Genomic DNA, 23,472 nt, shown 5'->3' with positions numbered 1-23,472 from the left:
AATTAAACAATATTGTTAATTAAATAAACAATAAAGAAAATTAAAAGTTTTTTTTTAAAGTCCAGAGGGGTTTTATTAATTTTCACAATATTAAATATTCTGTAAGAATTAAATTACTATTCCCCTAGACAGTTTTACAGATGGATTCAATACTTATCCCTCTAAAGGTGCCTCTCTATCGCACTGAAGACCAGTACCTGAGTTCATTGCTTCGCAGCGATCCACACAAAATTGCCCTTGACCTATGGCACAAAAGGTGTTATCCTTGCACTTTGTGATTTGGCTGGAAAGTTTAACCCCATCGCACATCTGGAAGGTGTTTCGACTGGTGCAGAGAAACAGGGAGGATCCATCGCAGGAGGGGCACGTTATGTTGGCATCCGAGGCACAGGAAGGTGAAATCCCTCCCCTGGGCATGCAGAATTTGGCTTAGCTCGTGCAGACGTGGACATCGGGACTCTGCATCACCTGGTCCGGTGGAACGCTGTCCAGGCACAAACTGAAGTGGGTCTCATTCACGCACTTCACATGATTTGGCTGGCACACATTGCATGTTATGTCGCCGAGAACGGCAACTACCATGAAAGTTATAGCCACTGTGGAAAACCACTTGATAATAAAATGATTTTTCTGGATTTGGATATTAGATTACCAAAGTTTTGAGGAACTGCATTATGCACGCTCTGAGTTTTTAAACCGACTAAATGTAAAATTTATCATTCGCTTTTATTAATAACCGCAAAATGCAAATAGTGCATCTGCTTTTGTGGGGCCTTATTCCTAATATATGACAATAATAAAAGAGTATCTGGTGAATCCACTTAATGACCTCACACTCAGATGATATAATATTGTTTTCCTGGAGATAACTTTACGTTAAGTTCATAAAACTCTTTAAACAAGTAGTTTTAGAAGATCAATTTGAAGTCTTGTATTAAATGAGGTCAATAACCTAAGTATAAATATTTATATGCCAAAACAGTTAACTTTTGTTCGGAATAATGGCAATAAAGAGAATTGAAAGAACATTGACCAATTACTAAAAACTTTCTTTGCGCAAGTTGTTCCACCTTTTTGAAGTCTGGTAATTAAAAGAGTTATTCGACTTCTGCTCAATGTCCGCACCCACATACCAATCACAATCATTAGAAACGTTCTCATCATAAGACCCCATAAAACAGCGATCATGTGGAAAGCCAAGTCAAACAAAACAGTTAGCAGAGAAAAGTAAAGAGTAGATAAACATTGGAGACTAGACATTGTAGTTATCATAAGCCAACTTTTAGTATAGTCAGAACCTTGACAGTGAGCAGAAGCAGTTCGGCAACCTAAAAATGTTATACAGGATTGAAAATATAGTCAAAGGACTTGTGGTGGTAAAAGTTTATTTTTGATATTTAAGATGGAAGTTAAGCTTAGCTTAATTTTCAGGTGTTGCTGGCTTTTATGGTTGCTCAAACTGTGTCCGATTGCAATGTCTGTCAATCAAATAAAGTTGCCTGCATCAACTCCACCTCCTTTTACTTGTGTTTTGGAGGTGAGTTTAAAATATAACTCTAAGAAAATGTGAATAACAACTAATATAATGGTGTTTAAGATGGAACCCCTCACCGTGACCAGTTGTACCATTGCCTGGAAGGCTTCGACTGCACCAATCTCACGGCTATTTGTGTTCAGAAAAGCAGCCAACGTCCTCCGAGCTGTGGCGATACCTCGCAATGTGGCCAGTGCAACGCCAATCAAAACTATCTGTTCGCCTGCCAGAGTCGTGGCATCTTTCAGATGTGCTATGGAGCCACTAGGCCCACTGGAAAGTTCGGGTATTGCCCCACGGGAACTGTTTGCGATGCCACCAGCACTGCGATTTGTGTGCCCGAGGTCGAAGGTCAAACGCTCACATGCGACATAAATGACGCACTGGTGGACACCACCACTGCATTCCCGGTGACCACCGAAAGTAGCAGCACGGATTCTACAGTGAATACCAGCCCTGAAACCACCACTGTAATCACCCCTTTTACACCGACGCAGATGTGCGCCCAGCGAAATGCCACTGGACTTTTTCCCGTGTCACCCGAGGATCCCTATTGCCAGCGGTGCGTGCATAACAATGCGAAATTTTCCACATCATTCATGCTATTTAACCACTTATCTTTACAGCTACATTAGTTGCTACTTTAAGAATAACATTCTTATCAGCTCGGCGGAATATAACTGTCCGACGGACTCGTACTTCGTTTCCCAGACTCAGAGTTGCGACTACGCTAATCCGGGCTACTGTCTGTAGGGCTAAACTCACGCACCCAATAAACCTCCGCACAGTATGCGGATGCGGAACTGGTGGAAGGTGGTGCTGCTGTGGTGGTGCTGGTGGTGCTGGTGGGGCGGCTCGTCGTTCTGATGGCTGTGGCAGCAGCATACGAACAGGTCGCCATCACCTAGGCAGATGTGCATATTAATATTCACTATGTGGCAGAGACAAATATTTTATTCTGTCACTGAAAATGAAGTCTTTTCAATAAAGCACGTGCAAAACAAAATTGCAAGCTTTTAAAACTAAAAGGAAAAGCATGTGATCCATAAACTAATCTTAAATGATTTTTCTCCTTTTGCCATTTATGAAAGCCTAAAAGCTTAGAGCTAAAGCTAAAAAAGGTTTTGGGTAATGATTTAGTTTAAGTAAGTATTCTGAACATTTAAATAAGTTTGTATTTTTAGAAGATTTAAATTATATGACTTGGAATTAAATTTTACTAGGGTAATTTTAATATAAGTTTGTTTAGTCTTTTGTTAAAATGTTTGTTTAATTTTGGGTAAGTTATTTCTTTAAAGCTTAGTAATTTAAAGCAAATAAAATACAACAGGACTACAAAAAACGTGTAATAAACTAGAATATTATCTTTAAAGAACTTAACTAAACACACTTTTCCTTTAAGAAAACAGTATACAAAGTGTTTTTGAACTCCCATCAGTGGTTATGAATCCTAACAGAATAGAATTTCTTGATTGTTTAATTTCCTCTCCAACTTCCTCCTGCACCTGCTCCTTTTGAGACATAACATTTCCGCCCAAGAAGACCATAACTTGAGGAACGACAAACTTACCCCACTGGCTGGCAGACCGCATATCTGGGTTTCATTGGTGTTGCACACATAGCCGGAGGCACAGGTCCCCACCGAATCCTGGACGGTATTTGTGCCCAGGCAGAGGGCGAAGCTCTGGGTTCCGGTGCAGGCAAACGTTTGGGACGCATCGCACTGGTTGCACGACTGGCAGTCCGCCTGACTGCCGGATGACGTATTCTGCGGCTGGCAGAGCACCCCGCCCGATCCGCTCACACAGACATAGCCAGGGGCAGGCAGTGGGCGTGGCCGTGGACTGGACACCCACCTGGCAGGCCTGCATCTCGGTGGGGGAGTAGCAGGTCAGGTTGTTGACAGCGTTGCAGACGTTGCAGGTGCCGCGGGTCGAGGACACCAGAAAGGCCAACAGGAGCACGAGGCTAAGTGGCAAACCAAGGCGGTTGGGCGACATTCCTGGCTGCAATTGTTTTTCAACTGATGTCTGTGGCCAGCAGTCAGGTGGCTTAAATAGAGCGTTGTTGGTTTTTAGCAGCTATTTGCAGATTGTTCTTAATCCGCAAAGACCTCGGGTGGCGGGACCTTGAAAGGTGCTCCAATTTAGATAAAGCTACCGGCGTTTCAGCAGAGCCGAAATGCTTTGCATACTTTTCGGCGACTACGTATTTTCGGCGCTCCGGTCGCACAAAAAAAATTACCTAACATCGGTTTATTATTAAACAAGTTTTGTACACGTATTCCCAAGCATTCATTAATTATATAATTTATTTAATTATATATTTTAACTCAGAAAAAATTAAAAACAAATATTTTTTAATTGTACCAATTCTTGCACATTTAATGACAGATGGCAATTATAGGATATAGCCAACCGATTTTGATTTCAACTTAAGGAAAAGGTTCTGGATACTATGAAAAAAATAAGGGCAGGCAGTCATGCTGTTGGAGAATGTATACGCTATAATGGTCAGAAATTCCTTCTCTGCGTTAAAAATTTCTGTCCCATTTTGTATGTAAATAAATATTTCTTTAAAATATCTTTATTTTACCAACTACAGTTTCGTTCTAAACACTTTTAACATAAGATATAAAAAATGGCAATGAAAAATGTTTGCATCCACTTATTTTTCTGTGCAAATACCTTAATCTAAATTCGCTTTCTGGATAAGACTGATACCTATATCTGGCTGCAGTTTAGCAAAAGCCCCTAGTTGCTCTTGAAGATGCTGCGCCAGCTGCTCGGTCTGGGAATTCTTTTGGCTTTCCTGGTGGGATTTAGCCAGGGCGAGTGCAATGCCTGCTCGGTGGAGAGCAATGCAGCCTGCGTGTCCACAAATCAATACCAAAACTGCACGGACAATATTCCGACGGGGCCCATCTACACTTGTCCAAACAACACCAACTGCACTGGATCGGCGGAGCGGTGCACTTCTAATGAGACACTATTCTCCTGCAATGATTGCAATAAGTGTGATGGCATGCAGAATTTTACCTGTACAGGTCCCAGCACTTTTTCGCGTTGTGATGGCTTGAGTGTAGTAAGCGTTGAGTACTCGTGTTCATCAGGACAGGTGTGTAATATCAACAACAAGAACTACTGTGCACCACCGATAAATGGAACAGGCGCCACCTGTTCGTTTTACAACAGTACAACCGTAATAGTAGATTTTTGCAAACAAAAGCCTCCACGGGTCGCTTTCCATATCCCAATGATTCCAGTTGCCTTAGGTGAGCTTTTGGATTTACTGCTGATCTCCTAATTTCTTAATATTTCTTTCTACAGATATATTTATTGCTTTAGTAAAGGATCCACATGGATTGGAAATACCTGGAAATGTCCTTCAACTAAACCGTATTTTAGTACAATCTCTTTAAATTGTGTTACCAATAAACCTTCGACTTGTGTGTAAATTTATCTTTAAGGAAATGACAGCCTTGAAAAACTTTAGAATTAAAAAAAACTGTTTAGTCAAAACAAAGTTAAATATCTTTGTTTGTCAGTTCTCCTTACTGTTGATCTTTGGTAAATAATTTAAAAACAAGTGTTTGAGGGACAAGTCATTAAAAGATAACACGGCATGCACAAAAGGTAAATATTCAGCTTATTAACAAAGAAACGTGGAAAGTGCACTTGTTAACAAAATCAAAAGTTTAAAAATAAATATAGTTAAATTATTCTATCCTTTAATAAGTAAGAAATTTTTTTATGACTTCCTTAAAGTCTTCATTATTTGAATTTAATTTAATGAAATAAATGAAACTAGGCCTTAAACTAAGGCTTGTAATAATATAATGATTTGTAAGATGTATATCTATAATTAAAAGACTTTGCATTAGATTTTTCATAAAATTGAAATGATATTTAGTTGAGTTTCTTGCACAAATGACCCTAAATTCGCAGACAATATCTTAATCACCTTGCAGTTATAACTCTGTGGCGTAAGTTGTAGTTTCTGGAAGTGATAGATAACTCCTAGAGCATAAAGACACCTGCTTGACACCAAGATCGCTAGTTGCTGTTTGGAGATGCTGCGTTTTCTGATCTTGCTGGGAGTCGGAGTTTTGCTGGGAATCCATATACTTGGCACTCGGCGGACTGCAATGTGTGTGCATCCAAGAGCAACGTTGCCTGTGTATCAAATACTTCGTTTCAATTTTGTTCGACTAACGATTTGCCCTTTGGCCCGGTTTACACTTGTCCGACGGGATATTATTGCACGGCGAATGACATGATATGTAACACAAATGTTGCCTTAAGATCCTGCATTGGTTGTGGTTCTTGCAATAACAATAACAGCTTCGCCTGCCTCACCGCCAGGACTTTTCGTTGTGCTTGGGGACAAGCACTCCTTCGCAGATCCTGGGAAGCTGTGGAGCGAACTACGTCTGCGATTACAACAATCCGAATATTTGTGGAAGTCCCTCCGCGGGATCCCAAGCCACTTGTCCCGGAGACACTACTGAAACCGGACTAGATTCTACAGGATTGACACCCACCGCGTACTGTTCACTTGTCCAACAGCGTGGACGATTTCCCTATGGCATCGACCTTAATACCACGTGTAAGCAGTAAGTACTTAATATACCTTATCTCCTTAAATACTATAACGAATAATAAATACTTAGGTACATATATTGTTTCCTGAGTGAAACTTACTGGCGGGGAGATCTCTACTCTTGTCCCGGTCAAACGTATTACGATAGCTCATCGCATTACTGCGAAGCTGAAGTGCCCGCAAGATGTACTTATGGTGTCGCCACTTTGCGCCTCACGATTCCATAGATGTTTTGACAATTTAACAAATAATATATCAGATAGGTTTACTAAACTTAAGTTTGTTAAAAAATTCTTTGCAAGCAAGACAGCATAATACGATTAGAATTATTTCTCATTATTCTAATTATTCCTCATAAGTTACAAGTTGAATTACTACTTGATTTGTATAACCTTCTCCTATCACGTGATGAAAGTGCAGCCACAATTAATATAATAGATGTTCGCAGAGATAAGCAAATAGATAGTGATGCACTGGATTAGATAGACCAGACTGGTTAAATTCGCTTGCCGGGCTTTGGTTTCCCCAGTTCCACGCAAAGATGCTTCGCCTACTGATCTTCCTGGGAGTGGGCATCCGCATCCTGGGCTGCCAGGCAGCCTGCAATAAGTGCCTCCGAAACAAAAGTTTCCTGCGTATCCCAGAACGAGTTCCAGTTGTGCTCCTCCGATGGTGTGGCCATCGGAGGTCTGTACACCTGCCCCTCGGGATACCATTGCGTTGAAAGCACACCATTTTGCAGTTCCTCGTCAGTCGAGCCAGCCTGTCCAGGATGCAATAAGTGCAGCAGTGACAATCGCTTTGCCTGCACCAGTCGAAATACCTTCGCATTGTGTCTAGGAGACCCTACTCCCAGTACTTCGATGGGGAAGTTGCGGCTCGGATTTGGTGTGCAACGTGTACAACCCCAATTCTGTGGCAATCCCGCCATGTTCTCAGTGACCTGCTCCGACTCAGGTTCAGGAACCTGCGGATCAACGACCATCACAAATGCCACCGACTATTGTCGATCCATGAAAAAAGCAGGAAGATTTCCCTATGGCAGGGTAACCTCCACCACATGTAGGCAGTGAGTATATCTATTATGTATTCGATTGGTAAAATACTTTAATTAAATCAACATTTTTCCCAGATATGTGAACTGTTACACTGCTGCTGGCATATACTACGGAAACGTTTACACCTGCCCCGGACATACTTATTTCGACAGTACTTCCAGCCTTTGTACTACTCAAACGCAGGCCAGATGCTCGGATACTGTATCTTGTTTGACTTTGAATGACCGATTGTTGCTGTAGAGCTCAAATTGTGCGGGCTTAGCGCATATTTATTGTGTTTGTAAACAGAGGGCAAGGGAATCTTAATCAAATAAAATAAGTGCATTATAAAAGCAAGGGTTTTACTATCAAGATAGATAAGATGATTAAGTTGAGCTAACTCAAATTCATAGAACGAAAAAATCACGGTTGTTATAAAACAAGAAAATGGTAAGCTATGAAGATTATCAATTTCTGTAAAAAGGTTTTTCTGCGGTTTCAGTACTTAATTTGACTAATATTTTTTATTTTGCTGTTTTCATGAGTGCACTCAAATTAAATAAAAATCGATAATACCGACCATGCGTTACCCGCGAGTGGTACAACTCGAATTTTTGTTTTCAATTCATCAATTGGATATGGCTTAATAAACAAAGTGCAACTTAAATCGATTTTTCCCGCCATTCAATTTAGATTTCAACAGATGCTTCACGTTCAATTCACAGCTACACGCAAAAGGCAGGCCACATTTATGACGTATACGCCCTGTTGGCACTTGCACCTTGAAACTTTTGCTGGCCTCGCAGGCACAAGTTAGTAGAGAGCTCGCACACAATTATGAAGTGTGCCCAGTAGCTTTAACGTCCAAACTTTTTACAGTTTTTTTTTCCACATATTTTTTGTACCCTATGCCCAGCTATGAAAAATCTTTGGCAGACATTCGCTGATTTTTTTTCGGTCCTCTTCCGGCCACATTCCCAGTAGGGTTGATTGTGGGTCAGTTGCATGGCCGCACGGGTCGCAAAAGTTTGCGGCCTGGTGGCATGCCACCGAAAATTCATTCGATCCCAAGGCTGGGCCACAAAAGTTTTCATTCAGTGCTTTCGGTTTCAATGGTTTCGATTTCGCACGCCCCTGAGCCCGGCAGCTCTGACCTTTCCCTTTCCTCCTGCCGAAATTCAACCAAAACACGCACAGAGTTTCTGCTGTGGCTACGTGCACAATGTGCAATTGATTGGAGGGGTATGTGCCGGAATTCCGGGGCCATATGTGGAGGTGACTTGCACACTTTGATGGACACGGTTGCCGCTGCCCTTGCCGTTGCCGCAAAATTTCAGCGTTCTCGTGTTCCCTTTAAGCGAAAAACTAACCGCATAGTGAATGAAAATTGGCAAGGTAAATTTAATTTTAGGCCCCGCCGCATATCTATATCCCCGCAATGCTATATATCTTCGTCCAGGGTGATAATCTCGCCGTAGGCGTTGGATTTTTCGCTTCCTAAACGTTTTTTATTTAGATTTATGACGCTGGGGCAAATAACATATATACACGTAGAAAAGAAAAGAAATTATAAAATCACTTAAGCTAAATCCGAGATGACTAAAGATTATGAATAGCTTGGAAAATAATATTTTTCTTTAGAAATTTTCAGACCTCAAAAGATTGCGGTACTGTAAACAAAATATTGACATATTTTGTGCGAACACAACAGAACGAATATAAGGGATCTACCTCAAACTTTGCTAAATAACTAGAAATAAATTTGCAAGGCATTTTATAGATTTAAAACAATCGTTATTTGTAAGGCTTTTGTGAAAACGAGCAATTATATAATATTTAAATAAACTACTCCATGTCCATGTCATAAGGTAAATACCAAAAAATCTATGCTGATACAAATATATATTTTTTTATATACCGAAAAGAAAATGACTAAGGCTTGATTGCAGCCTTGACTGAATTTCCTTAAAACTTTTGCTCATCTAGTAGGAAAAATATAGAGTTGCAGGGGAATTTCAGTTGGTTCCAACTTTTATTTTCACCAAAAACTTTTGTCCCAAAACCGGCAGATAATGCATATTTCATCAGCTATGTAATCATGGTACTCCCGTTGGTTTGGCATATGTGACTCGCCATATTTCCCAACCGCCAGCAAACTTTTTGTTGTTCTTGCGACTCATCAGCGTCAAGAGTCAACAGACTCGGCGACGTCATCATCATCCCCATCACCATTCCCATCCCATCATAGTTATCCATGCCGACGTCAAGTATAATGGGACTGCACTCAGGACAGATGAATTCATTAATTATTTTCCCTAATAGAATGAGAAACGAGGAAGTCTTACTAGTCTAATTAAATTGAATGTGCCGAGGCCCTGAAACTGTAGTATCTCAAATTCGATGAATGCAGGGCCAGATCTTAAAGCCCTATTGGGTAAAACTCTCGAGTGGCAGCCACTCGAGGCATCCTTTCACCTGTCGCCTGCTTTGTGTTTGCCAACCAGCCCGTTTCAGAGCTCTCCGAGATTAGTTTTAGCCGGGCTGTAAAGGCAGGCGGCTTTAATGCAGATGCAGCCAAGTTGCCGAGGCGAGCGAACTGCGAAAGCAGGCGAGGAACCGCCTTCGAGGCATCTGGAGCGTGATTAGTCGCCGACTGACATACAGTATGTATCATCGCATCTGAATGCGGTTTCCACGGCCGGCTTAAAGAGCGAAATACGGCCTCTCAGAACCATCCTTCAGAAATAGGGCCAACTGAAAATAGGCTTTAAATAGCTGAGAGCACCCGCTGTTTGCCCTGTTCGTGCATATGTATGCAAAGGCACTGACAGAAAAAATCGAACATAAGCAATACAGGCTAAGAAATAAGGCTTACAAAAATACCAACAAATAAACCGACTCTTAGTCATTACAAATTAGTTAATGGGCAATTGCTTTAACTTAAAATAAATTAAAATAAATGGTTTCCATAATGAAGCATGTTTTATGTCATGAACAAACATGTAAGTTTACTAATTTTTTTCCTATTTTTTCAGTGTTTGAGTATTAGTAGGCGCCTGTATGTGTGAGAGCAACTTTTTTCCTTATTAGAATGTTGACTTATATTATTTCCCCCTCGCAGCGCTGTTTCGGCGGTTGCCGCTGGCTCTCTCGGCTTTTAATTAAAGTTCTATTTCCATCTGTTGTTTTGGCTCGTCGACCGAAAATGCAGCATGGCGCCTGTTGTGCCTACGCCCCCTGCCAGCCACCAAGCACCACCCAAGCACCACCCAAGCACCACCCAAGCACCACCCAAACGCCACCTAAGCCACCGATAGCACCGCCCACCTGCGGCGATGCCGCTGGCGACTGCAATTAATTTATTTCGTTTCTCAATTCCGATGAACGGTTGCCTATACTTTGTTTATCCATTAATTTCTGGTTAATTGGCTGTACTGCCAAATACATCGAACTATTTGTTTGTTTTGCTTTAGATAGCTAGGAAACTTTGGAAATAGAGTTTGTTTTTGGAAAGCCCCCAGCAGAAATTCTTGATGTGCGAAGGTAATGCATTTAAAATAGAATACTACGTAAGAACCTTGAAGGCTTTATGTTTTATCAATATATTTTAGAAATACGTCATTATAAGCTAAAGTTAAACAAGCTTGAAGATGACAGTGGTTTTATTTGTACGTTACGTTTTTATATTTTAAAGAAATTGTGGCTTTATTTTATTTAATTGCTTAAAGTAAAGGTTTAAGCATCTATATGTTTTGTGACATATTTTAAAGTTCCAAGTTTATCTAACTTTTTCCGCCCACCTGCAGCTTTAGACTATTAAAATATTTAAAAAAGTCAAAAATCGATTCAAGCTCGAAAAGCCGTTTAAACTGAAACAAACTTGGCCCCTAAACGTGACTCGCAATTATAAATATGCAAAAGTGCGCAAAACCGCTCGATAGTTAATCCCGCCCCGTGGAAAACGAGAATAACAAGAGCACGTAAGCACGAGAACAACAACATTTCGGGACCTCCCAGACCCACCCCTCTTCCACCCACACAGGTTGACAGTTCAAGTACACGAGCTTGTCGAACAATTTTGACACAGGCATGCGATGAGGTCAACGGGGCCGTGGCACACACGCCCATGTATTATTTTATAATGCGGCACTGCAGCAGCTCAACCGCAGATGTTGCCACCCACAACAAAGCCAGAGAACAGGATTAATGAGTGGGGCCAGCTGGTGAACAGTGGTGTGCTAGGTACTACATTATTTCCAATTTAAAAGTTTCAATCACCGCTTTTTCACTGAAGAGGATTAGGAATAGAAATTTATAAAGCACTTTCAAAATAAAAATAGGTGTATAATTAGTTTTTTCTTCAAAAGTATCGTTTTACAAAACTAGAAAAAAGGCCAAAAGTATAAATGCATCTATTTTTTTTTACCGATTAATGGGTAGTAAACTATAATGTTAGCCCTTTCAGAAAAGCATCAACTGTAGAAATTAAAGTATTTCCAAAAAGTACAAATTTATATTATTAGCCTCAAAGATGTTGTTATAGAAAACAAAAAAAAATCAAAATAATGATAAAAATACAATGGAAACAAATATTTTTTATTTCTACACTGCAATAAAATTTATATATATTAAACCCAATTTAAGATCAGTATTCTATAAGAATTTGTCCCGTATATAACAATAGTAGCCAAAATGTAACACAAATACCTGTAGGCATGTTTCCAAGCACAATACCTAGAAAATTCGCATCTCTGGTGCTGAAGGACGAGATGTAGAATGCCTGGCATGTGGCACCGCGCAGGAAGGAAGGATTGGTGGTGTATGGCAAGTCTGGGATTCCGGGATTCCGGGATTCGGGGAGATAGGAGCGGAAGACCTGCATAATAAAGCGCAGTGGCAAATGCGTCACATGCCGTGAGCTGTGAACTATGTGCCAGCAAAAGGAACTGTCGGTAGTCGGAATGACAGACTGCCACTGCCACTGTCGCCTCTTTTGATCTGGCCCGAACTGTCAGTGTCACCACCTTGTGGGCTTACATTTATGGACTTGCAAGCACATTTATAAATAGTTGATGTAAATTTAAGTAAAGCCCTTCAAAATGGGCTTTATTAAAATGATGGATTTTCATATTGAAAATTAAATGTAAATACAAGTAATGTTGAGCTCTTCATCTGGATGTCTGTTTATCAGCGGTAAACCAATATTTCACTGAAATATTCTCCGTTTATAGCAACGAAAAATTGCAGTCAGCTATCAACGTGATTTTATCGAACCATTTATACAATTTTAATGTTTATTTGATTGGGAATATCTTGATCAAATAAGAGAAGCTGACAATTTACAACCTTCTTAACTTTTAATGAAATGTGTAAGAATATGTAAATTAAATCGGTGTTTAAATTTGGAATCTAGCCTTTATAATGTCAGTTAGGTGCGTGTGTTAATGTATCGCCATTAATTTTATCGTTATTTTGTTATTTGACAATCAGCAATGTCACAAATGACCAAATGAAATGTGCCTGGCATGGTTGTCAAACTTTTGCACACTGAACCATTTGCAACGAGCTTTGATTAGCAGACAAATGCAGGTCAGCTCTTAATTATTCAAGTCCATTAGTTTTTTATGCCTTTAATGTGATGTTTGATGCAAATTTAGTTGGTTGCAATTTGTTTCGCTTTTTTTGCACTGGTTTTGAAGCTATTTATTGATTGCCATAATATAGAATGGGTAAACTTTGTTGAGCATTGCAAAATGCAGTGGCAAATAGTTTTCAGCGTTTTTTCTGAAGCGATTAATTATGTTAAAACCACCAGGATGAATACTTTTAATTTCCATATGAAACCCCAAATGAGCAGCAGTTAATATGTTTCGCCGTTGTTTAAAAAAAAGGTTTCCAATTTAAATAAATTAAATAAAAAAATTAATTAAACTCATATTCCCGACTTAAACTATAAAGAAGCTCAAATTTTAAGCATATCTTACGTATAAAAACACGTATCGCCCCATGTTTTCAACATCAACTCCTAGCATCAATTAAAATAGATTGCAACAGCCCATGCAAATGACTGTAATTTACCATATGGAGTTGACTGCCCCAGCCGCGAGAACCTCTTCTTTTTACGGCCTTCTCGCCAGTCAAAGCTCAGTGGCAGACGATGGGCATTAATAAAGCACGATAGCCGTTTTAAAGAATGCGGAACCCAGTTGGGTGACAGACCATCTGACCATCCATAAATCAGCCGAGCGGTGTGGGAACAAAATGGATGCTCTTCCATCGCTAATTGCCGCTGGCAGCGACATTTGTTGCAGCCAATTGTCGATTGACATGTGCAAATTGTAAGTAAATTATTTTATAAAAGTCAAACATTTTGACGGCTGCTATCGAAACGAGCACTTATCCGATATATATGTCTTATCTGTTGGGCTGACTCGTCTGGGCCCACACAACGCCAAATCTGTGGCAGCTCCGTGGGTATATGTAAAAATCCCCTTTTGAAACTTCTAAGCCCCTCTGCAGAGAGAAAAATCTCCAGTTAACTCACGTTTTACAGAGCGGAGAGGGTAGTTCTTTTTAATTAGAAATCGATTTTATATACTTAATTCAGTAATAATTTTGTCCAGTAAACATTTTGTCCAGTATTTAATTGAGTTGTTTATTTGAGGACATAAATAGTGTTACGATCCCTTTAAAATATCTTCGTTTTTATACTTATGCAAAAAATGAGAATGTAAGTTAATTTAATTTTCTTAATATAAATTAAAGGTTTAAGGACTATTAAATTAAAACATTAAATACAAAAAATTAACTGGTTATTATAATGATTAAAGATTATTTTAGTTTGGCTTAGTTAAATAAATATCAGGATAAAATATTAGGAACTGATATTAAGTTTTATTATCTATTTTTTATTAAGGAACCACATAATTTGATAACTTCTCTCTGTGCAACGCAAGTAGTTCAAATAAATTCTGTTCGCGTGTGGATTTCAGTTGATAAATCATGTGGCAATAGCCGAGTGTGGGCAGCGTTCGCTGGTGTCCACTTTGCCATAATTTGCAGCTCTGCAGTTCACCTCCATCCCGCCGCGCGACCCACTAGGCCCACATTGCACAACCGTCCAGGGGCAGTGAGCGGAGGAATGAGGCGGAGGGATTGGGCGACAAGTGGGTGGGGCGGTCACTTGCCGCTGGCAAATGGAGCCATTAAGTGGCTACTGTGAGAGTGGGCTACTTTCGCCGTTCACTGCGATACTTTCATTAGTCAAATAGCCGGACACTCAGTAGCTCTTGAGGGCGGGCAATTGGCCTCGCTGGAGTTCCGCCTGTTCGCCAGTGGGTCACTCAGTCACCCAGCTACTCAGTTACTCAGCCACTCGGTCACCCAGTCATCCAGTCATCCAGTCATCCAACTGGCAACCTCTCCATCCGCATGACTCCCATTAAATTTTATGCTGCGTGCGTAGGAAATGCGCTTAAATTGCCGCTAATTGCAATTTGCTGTGAAAATTGCAATGCAATGAGCGCGAATTAAATTAAAACGCCGCCGCACAGCAAACACATAATTTGTCTCTTTATTTTTGATCAGCGTTTGTTTGCCGAGCTCTCAATCAGAGACGGTCAGATACCTATTGGCCGGCAAAATATTTAATCAATGTAAATGGCATTTGCCATTTGCCACCGCCACCGCCTCTTTCCATTCAATCGACCGACTGTCGCCTTTTCTGATGGCGGTGGCGCCTCGTTTAATGTCTGTTATTGCTTTGGGATATATGTAATAAATATACTGGTGCTGGTTAATATTTGCACAAAGAAATATTTTATATACACTTTTTTATCCCATTAAATCGGCCAAAATGAAAATCGTTTTTCGAAACCACGCAGCACAGTTTAATAGACTGTTATTTTATTTAAATGAATTTGTCATTTGTTTATTTTGTTCTACAATAGAAAAACAAATATAATTTTTCATTGAAACGCTTGTGTGCACACTATTTATTCATAATTGAGTTTGATTTAAAAGAAAATGATTTTAAGTTTCCCATGCAGTTATTGATTTCATATTTTTTGTAACTCTTTCTTCGGTTAACTAAAAGATTTCAAAGAATATTCTTGCATTTATAAAAGTGCGTTTTAAATATTTATATCTGTTTTATTAGCAGGATTATAAAATAAAACTATTACAGTTCAGTAGCTAGGGCAAAGTGGTTTTGGCATGGCCACTTTATTTTATATTTTTGTATGTCTTGCTTTTTTTGGTAAATGTAAACGATTTGATAGAACTGACACGAATTTTCATGAATTTATTTGCACTATTTTTAACAGAAGGTACTGCAAAAGTGCCTTTAATCATTTTAAAGTTATTTTACAATAAAATATATATTTTCCCAGAACAACCTCTAATAAAGTGTTAGTTTATTTACAAGAGTACAACACCTGTCAGGTATAATATTTCTAGTCATGAATAACATTGAATTGCTATGCATAACGTGAGGCAATTAAATGCAATTTGTAGCGCGACTCATCTGTGAAGTCATAAATTAAGTATCCAAGTATCTGTGAGGCTTCCACTTGGCCTCAATCATTTATCACCAGCATCGCAGTGTCTCCCATTGGGATTGTGGCAGTTGATTGTTGCCGTTGTTGACTCATCCTGACGTCATGGCCTCCATTTGGGACTCCACTTTCGCAGTGACGCAGCTGCAATTGCCGTGGCTGGCGCCAGTGGAAGCCCCAAGGTTGGGCCACCAGCCATTTGGTCACCGTTTTCGGTCTGCCACCTCCTTTTTTTAGCGCCTGCTTAGACGACCTTGCCCCGAGCAGCAGCGAAATGGGCGACGGTGCCAAATATCGATTGAAGCTGCGTAATGCATTTTTCAGTGGCCCAACCTCTTTAGTAGTCTGTTGGTCTAAAGCTTAAGCGGATCAAGGTCATCGATTCGTGTGACTCATTTTCGTGCAAAATCGCAAAAAGCAACGGAGTAAATGACGTATCTATAATTAAAAAATACCCTAGTACATTTTCTCAGATGGCAAATAAACACCTTCGAAAAAAAAATACTTTAATAATATTTTTAAGGACACAATATATTGGCTTAATACGTTTAGCCTTTTAAATCATTTATAAGCATTATTTAATACAGTGTATACACAAATAAATTGTAACACAGAGAAGCCATTTGAAAAAAAATCAAACATAATTAATTTCTTCATAAATTTCCCTTTAAATTAAAAAATTTAAATTAAATTAAAATTTATGATATTTCAAAAAGCAAAAGTACAGAGACTTGTGTTGTCGACTATTTCATTTTGTTATTAAAATTTGATTTTTCGCCATTATTCAGAATAATTAAATAATGAGCTTATTTGCTAGCAATTACTTAATTATAAATTTATATTCTATTTGGTTAATTAAGAGCTTTAAAAGAAAATCGGGTAACTATTTTATATGGTAATATATTATAATATTTTGAGCTTGTCTGACAGTAAACAAAAATATAATCAATTTTTAGGTCAAATTTAAACACAAGAGTTTTGTTCATTTGCTGACAATTTCTTTGAAGCTTTAACAAATATATCTTTAAAGATCCTTTGAACTGCAAACGACAATAAGGTTACTTTGTGAAACGGGCTTCGAAAGCGGGTCACATTCCGTTTCGAGAATACCGACTAAATCAGACTCCTCAACTGGCACTGGTCATCTGCATCTGTAATTTTGTGGTCATTTAGTTGGTGTTCGACGGACCGCCAGAGGATTGCGGTTGCAGCCCCCGCTCGGCATTTGCGTTCTGATTATGTTGTTGCCTTTGATGTAACAACACCGCCATTGTTTCGGTTAATTAAAATTTGTGGTTGCCGCATGCATGCCGTTGGCTGGGTGTGCGAATCGCACTAAATTAGTGCGGACTCTTCAGCTCGGTTTGGTGCGCCTTTCGGTTCTGGTTTTCGGCTCTGACTGTTGCCTTAAATATTTAATATGCAGAGCTCCGATGCGGACGGGCATGAAATTGCCGCACTTGAAGCAGCCCGGGCTGTTTTCGCTTGGAGTCTGAAGCTGGGCAAGAAGTTATCTGCATTCCAGCATAACCAGTTTGCCATTCCCTCAGCCTCAGCCACAGCCTCAGCCCCATTCTCATCGCCATTGCCATCCTCATCGCCATCCTCATCCTCATCCTCATCCTCAGCATCCATTTCGATGCAGGCGCGATGATTCATGCACCATCCACCAGACTCGGCAGCGTCCGATTTGGCCGTCTTTGTTTCGCCTCACTTTATTTCGCTTTGGGTTTGCAGTGTCGCGAATCTCTTGGATTCCCACGCCGTGAACAAAAAATAGCTAGAACAACGGGGCGTATACGTAATCAGGCTAGGGTCGTTAGCCAGTTGGACGGCCCCCCCAAAAACTTTTCGCATTTTCCAGCCACGCATGCCAATCTTTTCATGACAAACTTCAATCGCCATCGGCCCGGTGTTCTTTTTTCCCCCCAGCTGGAGCCCCAGTACGCAAAAATCTTGTTAAGCTCTAAGCCCCCTTTGCTGCCACCGCTGGCAACTATTAAACTTGTTTCCTGCTTTTTCTAGCCAGCGATGAGAAGACAAGGAATTTTATAGAATTTATGGCCGTCTCTTCGAAGGGATCGCAAAACTTTTCCAGCAAAGTTACAGTTGAAAGTTATTCGTATCTTTTTTTGGCAGCTTCGACAGACTTATTGTAAACTCTGAAGGCTTTTCGCTTTTTCTAAGCGAAAGTTAATCTGAAGCTACATATAGTTTTATAGCAGTTGACTTAGAAAACGTCTATGGTGTTATTGAACTTTTTAGGATAAATAGTCGGATTGATTTTAACCTCTTTTTTCATGATCTAGTGCTTTAGCTATTGCTAGAGACTAAACGGATTTAAAATTTGTATGGCATTCCAGCTTTTATCTTAAGCTCCAACACTTATGGGAGGATAAGATACCGATCGGGTATACAAATATTCCATCAACATAATGTGGTTCAACAAATTTTGAGCAGAACAACCTCCTGCGAAGTCAAAGCCGATGGGACCCTCGATAAGAAGCCGCGACACACGACAATGGCAAGACCCCAAATCGGCATAAATAAAAAGCCCAAAGATTTGTGTCTTACGGATAACGTTTGAGCTACTACACACACACACACACACACACACACACACACACACAGTGGAAAGTGAGGACTTTGGCTGGAACGCTTTGGGGCACAGCAACTTTCACGCGTCCCGCCGAAAACAATGTTATCATAGGCCCATATTTGTGCAGCAGGATGCGGAGAAGAACACGCAAAACTCGTATTTAAAAAAGGCCGGAGAAAAAATGTTTAGGTACCAAAATGAAAGAAAACGAGCCACAGAAATTCCAGGCCAAAGAGGCCGCCGCCCAGCTCAGATACATTCACACAGATACAGATTCTTCGAGTCCATTTGCCAGTGTAAGTGTATTGGGGCAGCTCTTCATGCGCAGACGCGCCGGCAGAAGTTGCACGAATTCGCGAAATTGGCCACCGCAGCAGTCGGAGCAGCAGCAGCAGCAGCAGCAGCAGCACCAGGAGCCACGGTTCTCGGGATACATATCGAATTTCATGGATTGCCATTGCCATTGCCATTGCCATTGCCATTGCCATTGCCATGCCCAGAGCCACCTGCGGATGACCTTTCCCCAAAACCCTTGGCCCCAGATCGGCGTTGAGTTATTAAACAACTGAAGCGAACGCGAGCGCGCTGCTCAACTTAATTACGGACGGGCGAGCTGGGGAGCAATGTAAATTGCCCGGACGCCTGTCGTTTATTTATAGAAAATAATGAATTGAACAGGTGAGATCGAGCCGATGATAAGCATAGAAATTCCAGCATACCCGCACACACACCGCCGCACCAACTAAAACCGAGCCACACGGCACAAAAACTAAACAAAACAAAACAAAACAAAAGCAAAGCAAAACCAAAGAAAAGCAAACCCGACCGAAGGAAGCTCAACTGCAGTTGCCATTGCGAAATCGGCGAATGGCGAACTGTGAGCCGGGCAAAAAGCAGAAAGCAATCCAATTTACTGATTTATTTCTTATTTTACTTTGACTATGCAGCAGCAGCAGCAGCAGCAGCACCAGAAACAGAAACCACAACGGAGGCAGTCACGGCAGCGGCTTCTGAGCCTCAAACTCAGCTTCACATTTAGCTCTACACAGCAAGAAACAATGGTAAATAATGCTATATACATTATTGAGGTATTTGTTAAATTTTATAAGCAAATTTTATAAGCAAATAAAATCTTGTTATGGGGATGAAATTCATCAAAATATTTTTTTTTGCAACACAAACTATGATATTTAAAAAACAAAAAAGAATACAATTTTAAATTGAAACTAGAATATAGTTTTTGTTTTTTTTAAATAAACAGCTTTAGCTTAATTCAAAAAGTTTTATAAGTTGATGAGGACATGGGATATGGTTTCAAAGAATGTCAGGTTACCAGTATCTGTATATCTGAAATATTATTGTGATAATTGGCAATATCAAAATATAATATTGTTTTTTTGGTTCTTTTTTTTTTTTTGTAATCTCTTAATGGGATGTAATCATAATAATAATGGACATTTTATTTGTGATTAATTTAACAATGCGTTTTAAGGCGTTCTTAAATTGAGTTTTGTTATTGAAAGGGTCATAAAGCATGAACCAGATTGCTCTTTAAAGCAACTTAAATGGTGACTTATTTCGGTGATTTTTTTCCCTGTGCATAGATAGCTTCAGTGCCAGCTACACTGCTCAGTTGGCTCTCCTCGACCGATGTAGTTAGTGGGCTCTGCTGGGCTTCGCTTTGATCTTGATGCTGGGCTGCGACGCCTGACAACGATGACGAGGCACAGCCCCCGCTTCAGCTCCCGCACCGCCCCCGCCATCATCACCATCTACATCTGCCAGCCTCAGTCAATACAAAAGGCAAGACAAAAAGAAGTCCAGGAAAGCAACGTAAAAAATGCAGAAAGGGAAATCCTTCTTGGTATATGAATATGATAATACCCTTTTCAAAAATAACACAAACTTAAGTTTAAATCAATAAACGTAATATTTTCTAACCAATTTCCAAACGATCTTGTGTGGACTTTCGGTTTCAACAAAATTTTTGTAACACGTTGGATTAAAATAAAATGCTATAGAGCAATAGATAGTTAATAATTAATAAACATTAAAAGTAAACCAAACTATAAATTTCCACTGAGACAGTCAAAAAACGATTTAATCATCGGTTTGCTTTTGAAAAAAAAAAGCTTGACCGTATTTTTTTTTTTTGCACATTTCTAAACTATATGCTCTCCGGCAATATGAAAAAATTATAAGCCCAAAAATATCCGCAGAGTACAAAAAACTGGGATGAGGAAGCGGGGCAAGAACAATTTGAAGATTCGTGTAGGCAAAAGCTGCTGGCTGCTGCCTGCAGATGTTGTTGCTGTTGTTGTTGGCTCCACAAATGCAGATGCCACGACATTATTTTTGCCACTTGGCCGATGGGAGCCGCTCCACCATCCACCATCGAACATTCAACATACAACATCCACAGCCACAAAGCGATGACTTGGTTCGCATCTTCGTCGCTCATGCTTTATTTAAGGTTTCATGTATAAATATTTTTATTTATTGTGCAACACATTCGCACACGTTGCGAGCTTCACTTCGGGATGCCTTACTCTATGGCACGACTGCAACTGCAACGGCAGCAGCAGCAGCAGCAAAAGCAACAGCAGCAACAGCAACAGCAGCAACACATGAGCAGCAGCAGCAGCAACAGCAACGCTACCCGGTCTCAATGGCAATGGCAACAATAATGATGATGATGTGTAAACTCGCGGTGGGACGCTTAATTTCTACCTTGGCCAAGGCCCAGGCTGGGATTCTGATTCGGGATTGGGAGTGGGAATGGGAATGGGAATGGTTATTGGGTTCGGCTTTGGCCATCGACTCGCCATGGGTAGGGCAAATATAAATACCCCGTGTGCCCGTATTTATATGCCGCATCTGTATATAACATACTTGTATTTATTTATGGCAGAGTTCTTGAGGCCCCGGCCCTGTTGCACTGTTGCCAAGTGCATTCTGTCCGTCTGTCCGTCTGTCCCATCGTCCATCCGTCCAACCGATGTGATATCGGCCGCCGAGGGCTAGTTTATGGGCCCGGTCAAGAGTCTGGGCCCGTTGAGTGCAGTGGGAACTCCACAGCCGCCGGTCGAGATGCGAAAGTGATAATACAAATATGATGGGGACCATAAAAAGTGAGTGGGCCAACGGTGGGAAAGTGTCTGTGGTTCTCGGGGTGTTCTCAACTTCGTGACGGCAGTGGGTGTGGGTGCAAAAGAATAAAGTTTATAAATGTTCTATTTATAAATCTAAGTGGGTACAAATGGGCATTACAAAATGTATAAAATGACTAGTTCCACTGAAAAGGCTTTTTATGGCTGAGTAATTATTACTCACAAAGTCATGGCCCAGAAATAGGGACGAAAAATAAAATTAAATACGACGTCTTTTATTAGGTATGGCAGATTTAAATATTTTAATTTTGTCAATCTTAATTTACATACATTTATTTTTTTGCTTATAAATTATATTAAAACTTTTAACAATACAGAGTGTAAATATTAAAAATTTATCTGTGCCTTGAAAGGAATGAAGTGCTTTTATTTAATTATAGACCAGGAATTATATATCAAAAGGAAGTTCTGCCGCTTTAGTCAAGTTCCACTTCTATTAAAATATCCTACACATTCAGCTTATTACCCCATGACAACATCAACGACCGACTTATATGACTGCCACCCGTGCATCCTTTCCATTCTATAGCCATTGTCATTACTAGCATCACAACAATCATCATCATCGAGGACTGGAGCTATCAGCAGACTAGACCCAATCATCAAGAGCAAGAACAAAGGCAAAAAATCGATTTCATTCATACGCAATTGCGTTGAAATCTGTCAATGACACGTCCTCGATGCTCGCCTGCCACCCCCTGCACCATCGTGCCACCCCAAAGGGAGATCCACTGGTACCACTACCAATGCCAATACCTATACCTATACCTTTACCAATCCCAATCCCCTCACCCACCCAAAGGTAGATCCACTCCGCCTGTTTCAGTTGCTCTAGCAGTATCCCTGCCACTGACAGACCCTGGCCCAGAGCTCTTCCATCCGAACTACTGGCACCTGTGCAGGGCATTCTGCACAGAGAATAATTCAAAAGGAAATCCTTCTTTGATTATATAACTAGAAGTAAGCAGTAGCTGTCTTTAAGCATTTTCAAAATACAACCACATAAATTCTTTCGATTTCCAGTACTAAAATATGCCATCGCATACCTTTAAATTTTCTAAAAGCTGTGATGGCATAGCACATTGTATTTAAGAAGATACTTTAGTCAAATTAAAATATTAAAATTATAATACTTAAAAAAAATGATGTTCTGTTTTATTTATAGCCTATAATGTTGCTTTTTACATATCTTTAATTTGTTTTCGACTTTAAATTTAAATACATACAATTTTTTTTTTTTAGTGCAACTTTAGGTTGTAAACAGGAGTGGGGGAGAAAGAGGTGGAAAGGGGTGGCAGGGCGCACACTCATCATGGCCATTGACAAGTAACTGTCAGGCAGAAGGGTCAAGGGGGAAACACGAGAGAGCAAGCAAACGAGCGAGCATCAGGACCACTTTTTGACACAAGTTACTGGGCTGGAACCCTTGTCCAAGGCCATAAGGGGGTGGTGGAGGGTTGTGGGTGGTGGGTTACAGATCAGGGGGCGGCACACGCATCACAATGTGCCAAATCAAGCACAAAAATCCAATATCCCGCAATGAAATACAATTACACGATGCACACAATTCGATTTGGCCCCGGCCAAAGTTACCTTTAATTCTGGCTTCCCAATAATAATTGGCACAAGTAGGGACGTAATAATAAGGTGAGAGTGGGCCTCTGTGACTTTTCTTGCAGTGTAGGGCCTTGCATTGATTGTTACATGATGAAGTGCTATCGATGTCTGTTTCGTTTGACTGATTCTCAGATTCGATGGAAAAACGAGCAGCCTTCGACCAGCGGCAGGTGTGTGTATGATTATCTGTATAAGTGAGAGTATCTGTGTGCCCATTTGCCCGGCTGTGTGAGTATGGAATTTAAGGCCCTGGCACTGCAAGTGCCGCCCAGGTCTTTAAATGTGTAAGACGTCGAGGCTGGCATTCAAATCTGTGCCCCCAGCTCGATGACTTCACACATTCCTTAGCAAAACAGTG

At 40.4% G+C, this 23,472-nt stretch overlaps 6 protein-coding genes across 7 annotated transcripts; 4 read left to right on the top strand and 2 right to left on the bottom strand.

The window, feature by feature from the left end:
* Positions 1–47: 47 nt before the first annotated feature.
* On the bottom strand, positions 48–1,161 carry LOC128258365 (uncharacterized). The gene is given in 3 exon segments (XM_052989950.1): positions 48–596; positions 653–700; positions 1,134–1,161. Coding segments are annotated over 3 exon segments (519 nt in total). The 3' UTR covers positions 48–153.
* A 129-nt stretch (positions 1,162–1,290) lies between these two features.
* Positions 1,291–2,308, top strand: LOC128258757 (uncharacterized). Of its 2 annotated transcripts, none has more exons than XM_052990624.1 (4): positions 1,291–1,376; positions 1,432–1,537; positions 1,598–2,096; positions 2,161–2,308. In XM_052990624.1, exons 1-4 carry the CDS (start codon positions 1,335–1,337, stop codon positions 2,285–2,287), a joined length of 774 nt encoding a protein of 257 aa, XP_052846584.1. In that variant the 5' UTR covers positions 1,291–1,334; the 3' UTR covers positions 2,288–2,308. The 2 variants fall into 2 exon arrangements, with proteins under 2 accessions (XP_052846584.1, XP_052846585.1); XM_052990625.1 differs by having other exon boundaries at positions 1,310–1,373.
* On the bottom strand, positions 2,295–3,425 carry LOC128258364 (uncharacterized; the record flags this gene model as incomplete). The annotated part of the gene is made up of 2 exons (XM_052989949.1): positions 2,295–2,438; positions 3,105–3,425. Coding segments are annotated over 2 exons (465 nt in total), but the record flags the coding sequence as incomplete, so codon positions are not given.
* An 849-nt stretch (positions 3,426–4,274) lies between these two features.
* LOC128258763 (uncharacterized) lies at positions 4,275–4,994 on the top strand. Its single transcript, XM_052990630.1, is given in 3 exon segments — positions 4,275–4,760; positions 4,763–4,808; positions 4,864–4,994. Coding segments are annotated over 3 exon segments (630 nt in total). The 5' UTR covers positions 4,275–4,303; the 3' UTR covers positions 4,991–4,994.
* A 469-nt stretch (positions 4,995–5,463) lies between these two features.
* On the top strand, positions 5,464–6,520 carry LOC128258759 (uncharacterized). The gene is given in 4 exon segments (XM_052990627.1): positions 5,464–5,670; positions 5,673–5,903; positions 5,906–6,149; positions 6,207–6,520. Coding segments are annotated over 4 exon segments (696 nt in total). The 5' UTR covers positions 5,464–5,606; the 3' UTR covers positions 6,364–6,520.
* Positions 6,521–6,662: 142 nt separating this feature from the next.
* On the top strand, positions 6,663–7,526 carry LOC128258760 (keratin, ultra high-sulfur matrix protein). Its single transcript, XM_052990628.1, is given in 5 exon segments — positions 6,663–6,758; positions 6,760–7,001; positions 7,003–7,046; positions 7,049–7,205; positions 7,269–7,526. Coding segments are annotated over 5 exon segments (690 nt in total). The 5' UTR covers positions 6,663–6,677; the 3' UTR covers positions 7,435–7,526.
* Positions 7,527–23,472: the final 15,946 nt, after the last annotated feature.

The sequence above is a fragment of the Drosophila gunungcola genome (assembly GCF_025200985.1).
Source record: "Drosophila gunungcola strain Sukarami chromosome 3L unlocalized genomic scaffold, Dgunungcola_SK_2 000003F, whole genome shotgun sequence".
Classification (NCBI taxonomy): Eukaryota; Metazoa; Arthropoda; class Insecta; order Diptera; family Drosophilidae; genus Drosophila; species Drosophila gunungcola.
The sequence above is the reverse complement of the archived record's forward strand: the minus strand, read 5'-3'. Positions and strand labels throughout refer to the sequence as shown.

Bases quoted from the DNA above. Each gene is read 5' to 3' on its own strand.
- LOC128258757 (XM_052990624.1), top strand. From the start codon at position 1,335: ATGTTATACAGGATTGAAAATATAGTCAAAGGACTTGTGGTG. The intron at 1,377-1,431 runs GTAAAAGTTTAT...CTTAATTTTCAG, and splicing joins TAGTCAAAGGACTTGTGGTG to GTGTTGCTGGCTTTTATGGT. The intron at 2,097-2,160 runs GTGCGTGCATAA...TTATCTTTACAG, and splicing joins GAGGATCCCTATTGCCAGCG to CTACATTAGTTGCTACTTTA.